At 47.9% G+C, this 12,161-nt stretch overlaps 1 protein-coding gene across 1 annotated transcript in view; it reads left to right on the forward strand.

Moving 5' to 3' along the window:
- The first annotated feature begins 8,168 nt into the window (after positions 1-8,168).
- CRB1 (crumbs cell polarity complex component 1) overlaps positions 8,169-12,161 on the forward strand; it is a 47,175-nt gene continuing 43,182 nt past the window's right edge. The window contains exon 1 of the mRNA XM_036235365.1: positions 8,169-8,235. Within this exon, the coding sequence (XP_036091258.1) occupies positions 8,169-8,235 (67 nt within the window). The remainder of the gene's footprint in view (positions 8,236-12,161) is intronic.

Genomic DNA, 12,161 nt, shown 5'->3' on the forward strand with positions numbered 1-12,161 from the left:
CGTGTCCTTTTCCGAGCCCTGCGCCCGCTAGCCAGCCCTCCATCGGTCCCCTTACGTTTGCTTCCTACGTAATGTCCAGGGGTTCGAAGTGTCATTAGCAGAAGGAATCAGGAGAAGCATGTCTACTCCATTTTCCTGGACACGGTCCCGAGAATATTTTCAGATTTTTAAGAGGTTGGAAAAGAGCAAAAGAAGCAGACGATTTCATGAAACCCGAGACTTACATGGAATGTGAAATTCAGTGTCTAAAAATAAAGTTTTAATGACCTATGGCTGCTTTTTTTTTTTTTTTTTTTTTTTTTTGAGACAATGGCTGAGGCGAAGTAGCTGCGTCAAGAGGCTGTGTGGTTTGCAAACCCTGAGATATTCACTGTCTGATCCTTTACCGGAACCTGCGGGCCCGGGGAAGGGAATGGGATCGTTACCGGCAGAGCTCGTCGCCAACGGAGCTGAGCAGAGCGCGTCCTCCACCAAAACCGGGGGAAGGAAGGACGTGCGCCCATATTCCGTCCAAAAAAACAATGCTTTTTTATTTCGTCAGTCCTAAGAAGCCCCTTTTCGCACATTTCAACCTCTCTGGTGTGACTCACCATCCACGCCTCGTCGCAGTTGAGTGCGTGGTGGTTTTTCTTTCTCGGCGGTACATAAAATGATGGTGAGCCTTGCGCTCGGCGATGTCTGAGGCTTAAAGGAACGCGTGATTGGCCTGGATCGATCCCAAATAAACCCCTGCACAGTCAGGAACATATACGTCTTGGCGTTTAAGCCAGAAGCGACTCAGCTTATACCGACTAACTTCTTAGGCGTTGACCTCAGAGTCACTCTTCTTCAATTCCTGTTAGGGCAAAGCCTTTTTCACTTGTAATTTTCCCCAATTAAACGATTTTTCTGGTAATGCAAACTCTCATGTATATTTTCTGCTGTCGAAATGTTTCCCCAAAAGCTTGACTTCTTCCAAATTTTTTTTTTTTCTCTTTACGATTATATGTTTCTGAGTATTTGTAACTTCTGTTTGCAGGTCAGACTCCTATGACCGAGGCTGTCATTGTCATAATGTTGACCAATCCTCATCCCGAGAGTCGAAAATAACAAATCCAAAAGTGAATTTGAAAGGCACGACGCAAGCCGGGGGCAGGGAAGAACCCGGCGGCACCATTTCCCACTTATCCCAACTTTCAAGGGCACTTAGCACTTAGAAGAAGATTATAAGTACAGACAGATTTCATGATTAGAAGGTTCATTAGTAAGAAGGTACAGAATACTAATCACAAGACTTTCATTTGCACTGACAAGGTCTGACCCAGCCGGGCTTCATCAGTGACAGCAGAATTGCTCCCTTGTGGCAGCGACCACAGGCAAGGCAGAGAAAACATGTTCTTCACGGAGGAATTCATCAAAAGTAAGCAGAACCGTATCACACACCATTGCTTTCAAGGACTCCCCAGAGAGCAGCCAGCTTCGAATCAGTGTGTTTGTAAAAATGCAAAAATGCTCAGGGGAAGTTTGCACGGGAAAGGAAAACAGTTTAAATCTTGCAACTCAGGGGGAAAAACAACTATCGCGTGAATCTGCACCTTAAATAATCGAATTGCCCATGAGTGGGTGCTTATAGATTTAGTATCGGTAGAAGCCGATACTAAATCTATAAGCACCGGAGTATGCTTGGCTACTAACTATGTAGTAATCATAAGTGTTGCAAACTCTTGCAAATGTTTTCTTTTTTTTTTTAAATATTGAGACACCAAAAAGATTACTGTATTAATATCAATTTTAAGCCTGGAAGAATGTTTTCACATTATAATCATAAATGTGTCTTTTCACGAAAGTCACCATTTTCAGCAAAATATGCCTTCATCATATGACAGCATTTTGCGAAGAACAATTAAGTTCCCAGAGCTATGCTCGGGGCCTGTGAAGGGCAAAAGCGAGCTCTGCCCATGTCCCCATCTGCAAAAGGCTCCCTGCTGATGTTATACATTTAGTTAAAACAAATAACTGGAAATTATATAAAACAAAGTATAACCGAGTGGGACGCATCCAGGCTCTGGAGTCAGACAAATCTGATTTTGAATCCTTTTAATTACGGAGCAGGCCTGGGCGTCAGTCTCCTGATCTGCGAAATAGGACAATACTAACACCCAGGGTCGGGACGAGTGTCAGGTAAATGGCGATCATTGGAACCAACACCAAATCGTGTGGTAAATATTTCAAATACAGAAAAACACCAAGAGAGGGAAGGACGCCAACGGCATGGGCAAAAGCATCCCGGGGCTGAACGCCGTTGCTAGAAACGTTTCCAAGTGAAGCAACGTCTCCTGCCCTCTGGCTGTCCACTTGGTGGCGCTCACATCGATGTTTCAAATGATTTCCATACAACACGGTCGTAGCCCGTATTTACTGAGAAATCAAGGCCCGGACGCCGTGTTGCTTCCCATTTTGTTATTCTCCTCGGAGAAACAGCGCCGTGCAGGGTGGAGAGCACGGAGTCCGTCCTCGGTCCGTCGGGTGTCCAGTCACAGGCCTGCCCCGCAGGCCGCGGTACGTGCGTGGACAGACATGGCTGCGCCCCCGTAAAACTTAACGAACACAGAAATTCGAATTTCAGAGAATCGTTACGTTTCGCGTGTCACGAAATAGCCTATTTAAATTTCTTCCGACCATTAAAAAATGTAAAAAAAAAAAAACCAAAAAACCCATCCTTAGCTTGCAGATTGTATAAAAAGCAGCGGGTGTTTAGAGCTGGTTTGCAGGCTACGGTTTGCGTCCCCTCTCCCCCGCCCCGGCCCTAAATGGCCACAGTTCCCATCATCCGGACGGTCCCACTTGAGCCGTCATATCACCATAGCTGGAATCACCATTCTGAAGTTCGAACCGCGAATCCGACCACACCGGTCCTTCCTGGGGCCCTGCTGCCTCTCCGGGGCCTTCGCGATGCGTTGCGGGGCGCGGCACCTGCCCCCCTGCTGCTCCAGGCACACCTTTCTCTCCCTCCGTCTCCGCGCCCCTCGGCCAAGCCGACCCCAATTGTTTGCCGGTTCCATAAATACGTTTCTCACATCCTGCTCTTTTAATGTAAGGTTGGGCTAATTTGTGTCTGTTTTCGCAAAACCTGGTATACATTTGGGACTTGACAAACGATTCTGATGCGAAAACGAAAGAATTAGATTCGAGTGCTCACATCTGCTCTTCTTCACGCAAAATTTGTTTTCTAAGGAAGGGGGAAAAATTGATACACAGAGCATTTGGGGGAGGAAAGTAATGTATAGGTTTATTTTTTTTTTTTAAAAGCAAAGAATCGCTTGGTAAACAAACATTGACTATAAAATTTGTTTTGAATGTTTTTCTTAGTGGGTTCAAATTTTTAGGGCAGTAGTTTCACTGGCTTAAATGATCAAGATTTTTAAAAAATCACCGCTCTCTGTGCTGATAGCATCTACAATCACGTCTAGGGAAGCCTAGCGAGGTCAAAATTCTAAATCTGAGGCCTGGGACGTTCCTTTCGGCAGCAAGCGCTGGGGTGCAGAAACGGCCTCTGAGTCCACTGCGAATGTGTGGAAACCCTCACGGGGCACAACGAGCGATCCCGGGTCAGATCACGCAGCTCTTGCCACACCTCCCAGCTCATTCCTCTCCTCTCCCTGCATGGCGGGGTTGGACACATCCAGTTACAGAGCTGAGCGTAATTCATGGGGCGAAAGCCGCAGCATGTGTGTTGGATAAAAAGCGTTCTGGAGCTCCTGCAGGCTCCAGACCCTCTGACCGTGCAGAGCGGGGGTCCTCCAGGCGCCTCCCAGACCAGGGGTGGCCCACGAATCCCTCCGCGCTCTGTCGCCTTTCTTTGTCATGAGCGAGGCACATAAAATCCATCATTTGTCGGATGCTACAGGCGTTAGTCGGCTGAGTTTAGAAATGCATGCCGATGTCGAGGCGACGACTCCACAGTGTTCTTTTCTTGGGAGTGTCACAGTGATTTATGACATACACAGGGACTTTTTTCTTTTTTTTCTTTTTTCCTCATCATAGTCTCTCTCCTACTCGAATCCCAGGTTCTGTCGCTGTTTCTACTTCTCGTGCTGGCGATAACAGAATGACAAGGAGCCTCATCTGGTTCAATTTCTGATCCGGGACATGAATTAGAGCCAGGACTCTCAAGACTGCTGCCTGCCCTCTGGAAATCGGTTCTTACGAAGATATCTTTATATATCTTTAAATGAAATATAATAATTTCCAAAGGCAATTACAGGGACCGAATAAAAGAAGTTCCTATATGCCAATAAATCGAGGGACCGCCGTACCGTTTTATCTCACATCTCAAATTTGTAATATTTGCATTCTCCCTACAACTCTAGACAGTATCTCACAATATCTCACCAACACAAACATGTTTACTATATCCAATAGTTTTACGCTGGGCCTTTTCCTCTATGGGGACAAACTTTTTTCACGTTTCCCAGTGTACCGTGACTTACTCACTGGATTTTGTTGTTAGTGATGCTCACGCTTGTCGTGAAGTCTCCGTTAATACTTTTCCCCTCATGTTTATAACGGGCGTTTGCTTCCTTTGCATCATTTCCCCGTATTCGATGGCCATGCCCTCGAGTCATTCGGAGGAGTTGTTACTTTTCCGTTGGGTATAGTCTGGCAGCACGTTATGGTAAATCGAGGTACAGGGCCCTTCGGTAGATAGACAGCTCAGATTCTCTCTCCCTGGGGTCGATGGTTAGAAGTCATCCATCACAGGGCATTATCCTCAGGAAATTACGTGATTCTTCTTGTCTTGACTCTGCAACACCCAAGACCTGTTCAACTCAAACCCGTTGTGAGTTCTCATCTATTTTATGAGGCATTAAGTATTCTGCCAATACATTCTTTTTTTTTTTTTTTTTTTAAGATTACCCGTCACCTATAATCTAAGAACTCTTGAGTTCGTAGATGTGAATCTAGCCAAGAAAATGTTTATCGAGAGTCAGTACCTTCCAATGGTTCACATTCTGGTTGGAACTGAGCATTGGGGGTTAGACAGAGCTCACAATCTAACGCCTCTCGATGACTGGCACATACGCCCGTTCAGGGAGAAGCCAGGATTCTAACCTAGTGGCTTGGTTCTGCTCACTCAACTGTGATCCCTAGGGAACTTCAAGCTGTAGACTGAGCCTGACAGAGCCAATGCCATTTTTGCCAGGGCAGTGTATGCTAGGAACCAGAATTAGCCTCGTTGCCCATGGAATGTTCTCACACATGTTTATCAAGGTTGGTCTTTCTCTTTAATTCTTATCACGCTTTTTTTTGACACATTTGAGCTGCTGCCTGGGCTTGTTTCTCTTTCCCCTTCTGGGCCCGAGTCCCCGTCTTGAGCGCCATACACGGGCCTGGAGCCCTGACTCCTCACACGTGTCATGGCAAAATCTGTCCGCTGTGACCCGGCCCAGGGCCTTGTAGCACAACCGCGAGCTGCATTTCTGTTCTCAGGGGGCCAGCGTGGAACCTCCCTGCGCCGGGAGGACGCCTAACGTAGCGCGGCTGTCGTACCAGCCGACCTGCCGGGTAAGCCCGCAGAAACATGTTCTCCGTCCCGTGTTTAACTTGCCTCGATCCGTACCCTACAGATGTGTGTGTGTGTGTGTGTGTGCACGCACACGCGTGTGTGGGCATGCGTGTGGGTGTATGCTTGTCACGGCAAAAGGTTTTTACGTATATGACAATACATTGGATATCATTACATTCTTTCACATTTTTCACATTGCCTAACACTTAAACCCAAAATAACTCCACATTTCTTTGACTCTACTGTCTTCATGAAATATCCCAGTTTGCAAGGCCGGAGGGCTGTGTCTTTTTACAGAAGGTATATTTTGTTCAGATACATACATATCTCGACGGGGTTGAGTCGAGGGGGAGACTGCTCGCTCCCTTTTGTCCGGAAGCCCTCTCTGTATCCCTCATCTCCCCGAGGAGCACTACGAATAACCCAGGTGCCCAAGCTGGTGAAAAATGACAGCTTCCTGCCGCCTAAGTCGCTACAGGGCCCTTTAGATCTACCTGGTCCCCTTTTATTCTGAGTCTTCTTTGCTGCTGACGCTGCGTCTGCTTGAGCTCAGGTCCTCGCCACCCCTCAGAGGACTTACGGTGATGCCCTCGTCTCCGGGGCCCAGGCGCCTCATCTGCCTTTTTCTGATCATTGCTATCTAAATGCTAGAGCCATCTTCCTACATGCAAATCTGATTACGAACCGTTTCCTTCCTTCACGCTGAGAGTTAAACTCCCTTGGTTCTGTGGTTCGTTGAGTCTTAGGAGCTGATCTACGCATTTAGCTGTTTATCCCCCTCCAATCTATTGACTCCCTTAATCTTGAGGTCCGTGGTCGAGATATTTTTTATATATATTAAAGAATATTTTTTAAAAACAGCAGTTTTAGGCATATTTCTAAATTAAGATACAGAGATTTCTCATGCCTCCCCGCCCGCCCCACACACACCTCTAACACATGCGTAGTGGCCTCATCACCAGCATCACTTACCAGAATGGTCCATTGTCACCAAGGGTGAAACTATGGGGACACATCATAATCGTCCAAAGTCCGTAGCTCACTGTAGGGCTCACTCTTGGTGCTGTTTATCCTGTGGGTTTGAACAGAAGTGTGAGGACATGCCCATCCTTGTAACAACACGCAGAGGACTTTCGCTGCCCTTACAATCCTCTGGGCTCTGCCTACTCACGCCTCCCTGGGCACTTTTATATAAAGACAAGTGTGAGATTAGATTGGTCCAGGACGTAAACTTCCCAGAGCGGGGTTGTTGCAAAAAGCATAAACGGATATGTAAGATTACACATGGAAAATAAACCTGAAGGGTTTACTGAAGGGATAATGTTCTAGAAATCAATGGGGGGGAGATTCCAGTCCCAACGGTGACATTGACTCTCTCGGACTCCAGGCAGGCAGTGTGACCGCGGTGTGTCTCGATCCTCCGACTGTGAAAGGCAGGGATTAGAATAACCGGTGAAAAGTGCCCCTGTCATCTGACTTATTATGCCCTAATTGTTAAATTGCCCACATTAAATTATTCCCATCATAGGGGAAAATCTTTAAAAATAATAACCATCATAAACCCCATGAGAAATAAATAATTTTAAGTGGATAAACTTCACCATGGCATGAAAATCCCCTGGGACGAGGGGAGAGATTGACATTAGTAGACAGTATTAAGCCAACTATCAAAATCTTGTTTCCCATTTAGAATCAGGTACAACAAATATAAGGATTTCAAAATATGTAGGTAATGGACAGAGCTATCGAGCTCGTCGTAAAATCTGTCATGTAAATATTGTGACAAATGACCAGTTTTAACAGTGGATAAAGGCCACGTACTAGTGATAACTCCAGTCAGAAAATAATGCATTCCAATTTTAACTCATAGACATTTCCGTAAAGTATCCAAGAATAAGGTGATCTTAAGGGCCTGAACAATTAGATCTGAAGAAAAACACTATAGTACGTGTGATAAATCTATGTAAAAAAAAATAAGCCACCATGTTTGCATTCAACATTTACGGGAAAACAAAAGTTCAGGAGATATCAGAGGACATAAACGTCATGAACAGGGCATAAAGCAGGCTCTGAGTGTATGGAAGAAAACCGTTTCCATGTAAGCGTCAGAACTCGTCTGTTCTATGGACAGCAGAAACCTGGCCGAGTCGGGAGAGCGCGGTTCATGCACAGAGGAACCTACGCGGTCCGTGCATTGCGGTCTGAAGACGGCCGTCAGCAGACGGTCGGACGGGGCATTCTTTCCGTAGTTGCTGGATCATGACAGTTGTGAGCCGAGACTGTGTTCGAGTTGACTGAGGACATGCGCCTAGCCTAACATAGGTCCTTCTGAGGAGGCACCGTTCCCAGAAGAAACCGTGGAAAAGACCTCAGGGAGAGTGACTCCAGTCCAGCAGGAGGCGAATCTGCACCAGGTTTGAAAAATCACCCCATCCTCCCGTGTGGGCGAGATGCTAAGAACACCAGTGCTTTCTCAATCCAAGTCTCTGTGTCTCCTCCGGAGGTGCCGTAAGGGGCAGGGGTGGCACCTGGGGACTCGGGACCTTCCACCGCTCCTTTCTGAGTTAGACAGGGCCCAGGAGCGGGCCGGGGACGCGTCGGGGCACGTCCTCCAAGCGAGACCATGGCGTCCAAGGAGACCGGCTACCTTCTCACCTGCTTCCTCAGCTTCGTACTCCTCTGCACGGAAAGTAAGCCTCTCCCGTTTACTGAGCTTTGGGCACTGTTCCTGGCTTCTAAGCGTTTCTCGCAGATAGTTCTTCCTGTTGCATGTTCTGTGGACTAGAATGCTTTAAAAAAGAAACAGCTTTGGCACGAGCAAGTGTCCTGTGTTACAGAGTGGGAGTGAACGGTTTTCCGATTCTGTGATTTCTGATCGGTATGTAGAAATAGAAGTTATTTCTTAGTCCTGTGAGCGGTGAGTGAGAGGTTGAAATGGCCACACAGAAGATAAAGTATTTTGTTATATTTACACTCTTACGAAATCGATTTGGCAATTTGTAACTGATAGGCTTTCAAAGGAAGATAATCGTAAGCTTCGGTGCGTTTTATTCCTGATACCGCGTACGCATCTCCGCTTTTAAAGAACTTTGCATTCCAACGTTTGCTCTCAGAGTCGAGGGGATCATCTCACTCTTTCCCAAAGGATAATGGTTCAAAGCTCCCCTTTCGCCAGAGAGACACGGGCTCCCTTTCCACTGTCTGTGCTACTGTTTTACGAATGAAGATGTTACATTCCACCGAGTCCCCCAAATAAAAAAAGAAAGGGAGCGTTTCTGGGGTGATCTTGTCGGACGCATGGCAGCATTGGTAATCAGAGGAGACAGACCGCTTGGCCCCAGCTCAGGGTTCATGAAGGACAGTGGCTACTGACCCCATTGACAATGAAGACAGGCAGGGCGCTTGTCACGGGGCCACGGGATCTGTGTCTGTTGAATCTGAGTCTCAATAAGGCGCAGCCCAGAGCAGCTGCTGCGGGACGAGCCCGCTTGGCACGAGCGCCGGGTGATCTGGGTCACCTGCTTTCTGAGCCCGCAGCAGAGACAGGGGTCCCCGCATGTCAGAGGCGGGCGGGCGGGAAGGCGACCGCGAAGAAACCGAGTCAGGCTCCAAGGACAGGAACGGGAAAATAAGTACCTGACGGCGGTGCATACACGCTCAGAGGCAGAGGGTGTTTTTTTTTTTTTTTTTTTTTTTCCCCAGCGATGTTTTTGTTGGGAAAGAAAAAAAAAAAGTCGTTGCGGAAGTCGTCATCCGTCCTCCTTGAAGCGCGCCGCGCGCCCCGCGTGGCAGGGGGCGAGGAAGAAGGCCCGTGGAGGCGCGCGGCCGGGCCGGAGGGGCGGCCCCACGAGTAAGGGACGCGAGGGGCCAGGCGAAGTGAGCCCGCCACGCACTGCACAGCGCAGAGCTTGGCGATTTCGGGGCCACGTGCGTGGAAATTCCTAGCGTTTGCCTCGGCTCGCTTTTCAGGACGTGAACGTGTAACGAGGCCCTTTTTGTTAAGGGTCTCGTCACTGTGAATCTGTAATTACGCACAAACGGTTTTTCTCTCCTCGAGTGGGCGATTTCACCGGTCGACTCTAAATCAATGCTTTGTCATTATTTTATTCATCCTCTTGTACAACGTTTTTAGTAGTTTAAAAAAATAAATTCGAAGTCTTATCTTGTTTCATTTATTAGGAGGCAGATTTTCCTCTGTGTTCATCTGTTTGCTGGCAAGACATGAGCAAAGTCTCACCTTCCTAGTCAAAACGCTTCCTGCAAGGTGGGGACGGTGATCGCTTCCGACTACGTCGGGATGTTGCGAGAACAGAATGAAATAACGGGTGCGCGGCGCCCGGTGTGCCCTGCCGGGAGCTGCGGCCGTAACCCGGGACCGGCAGCCAAACCCGAGGGCCACCGCAGGCTTCGCCAAGCGCCCAGCCTGGTCGTCCCTCAGGAAGCTTGCCGGACGAGCACGCCGGCACACGCGGGCACGGCGGGTGTCGCGATGGCCACAGGGAATGAAGCTGGCTAGGTACGTGGGCTCAGGGCGCCCGTCAGCTCTAAGGTCCCTTCAAGGCACGTGCATGTAACTGGTCGGTCACGTGTCCTCAGGGTCGTGTGACCGGCCCTCATTCTCCAGCATGCTCCACGTCATTAATTCCCGATGCTCGTGAGTCGCGATGCTTAGTCTGGTACACAGGCCTCTCATTCGTCTTCCACCTGAGACGGGTGAATTTTGAACTGTTCCCCATTTTCTGTTGCGAGACTAACAGTCGAATCTTCAGGCTTGGCTGACGCTACAGAAAAGGCCAGAGAGACCGATGCTGATCCTTTTCTGGGACAGGAAATGCTCAGACACATAAATGCTCAGACGAATAAATCACAGCGCTTGTCTTTTACAGACAGATCTATCCAATGTTCATTATAAGACTATACTTGTTTTAAAAAGGGACGCTGCTTCTCTTGACTGAGTTTTCCAATAAGAACATCGCTGACCCCAGAGCTTCTCTGTGCCTCTGTCATAGTCCTTCCGCTTGAATAAAGTTTAAACCTATCCCTTTTCAAATCCCATTGCGTTACGGGTCAATGATTATCACAGAAGACTTTAAGAATTCAGCAGAGTCTACGGCCATGCCGCCCTGAACAAGCCTGATCCTGCCTGATATTAGAAGCTGAGCAGGGTCTGGCCTGGTTAGTACTTGGATGAGAAACCACCTAGGAAGACCGGGCGCTGTAGGCGTAAATAATAATAATAATAATAATAATAATAATAATAATAATAATAATAAACAACAAACAAATAATTCGGCGTAGTGGGACTGAGGGGTGGCGACAAGTTGTGGCCTTGGGCGTTGGTGGCTTCCGTAGGCTGGGGAGGAAGGCCGTGGAAGCGTGACTTGGCCGTTGAACTGTGAAGAGTGACATGTACGTACGCTGAGCGAGGCCCCCGGCGTAGGACCTGACCTAGGCGGTTGTTGGGCCGATTGGCTGAAGGCAGCAGAGAGGCGAAGCTCCCTCTGCTCCCGGAGCGTGGCTTCTAAGAAGATCGTGCGACGAGATGATGGCCACACGACTGTGAGGGGTCAGAGAGTGAAAAGAGAGATTGCAGAAAGAAAGGGAGGGGGCCAGGGGAGGGGACGGGTCACAGCGGCAGGAGGCCACAGCCTCCCGAGCAAGGCAGCCAGGGAGACATTCCCCGGCAGACAGGCCCTGGTAAGCCTCGCCCCAAACCCGCAGTGAAGAATGGATCTTTTGAGAGCGTCTCTTTTCGGAGGCTCTGACCCGCAAACTCTAATTGCTTCTGCCGCCCACGATTCTGATCTCACCCCAGAAATGTCGCTGCTTCTGGGATCCTACTGCTCTCTGGGCATTAAAGCCATTCCAAGCATGCAGCCCGGGAGATGACAGGTGTTTTATTTCATTTCTAACGATTTTCAATGCCCAGAAATCATTCTATATCACTCACTTTTAAAAGTTGTCTACGCCGGGAGGGCAAGTCCTAGGCCAGCTACTCTACCTTGAGCAGAATTGGACATTGTTGAAGGCAGCTGCCCTTTAAAGTCATGAAACACTCGGTAAGAGTGTTTCATAAACAAACAAAAAGCCCCCGATTGGTTTAATAACATGTTCATGTGTAAGAAGAATGTGATTCAAGACTAGAAAAGAGAGATATATTTTAAAAGTATATGCACTACCTAAGATTAAAGTGAGTCCGATCTTTTAAGTTGGTTTAAGTAATCTCGGAAATGACTCAATGAGTGACTCAATGACCAATAGCCAAACGAGTCTACGATCCCACATAAGATGGTTTTAAACATGTCCTGGGTGTGCGTGTGCATTATGTACTATGTATCGTATTGTAACTACTTCGGAAAAAGTCTGGAGTCAACGATAAATACCATGTCAATGCAGTTCAGCCAAAGGCACGGTTTCAGAGAATTTTCTTCTCTCAGCATCGAAGTTATGCTTGAGCAAAGCTAAACTAAGCACGTGGGAAGCAAAAAGTGCTGAGCATTACCAAAATCCACACGTGTGCAGAAAAGGATCATTAGCAGCATTTAACTGTTCCGTACGTACAGACTCTCCGAGAGTGGAATTATACTTTACGAATATAAATACCGCAAGTCGACCA

The sequence above is a fragment of the Rousettus aegyptiacus genome, unplaced genomic scaffold (assembly GCF_014176215.1).
Source record: "Rousettus aegyptiacus isolate mRouAeg1 unplaced genomic scaffold, mRouAeg1.p scaffold_m13_p_18, whole genome shotgun sequence".
In the NCBI taxonomy this organism is placed as follows: Eukaryota; Metazoa; Chordata; class Mammalia; order Chiroptera; family Pteropodidae; genus Rousettus; species Rousettus aegyptiacus.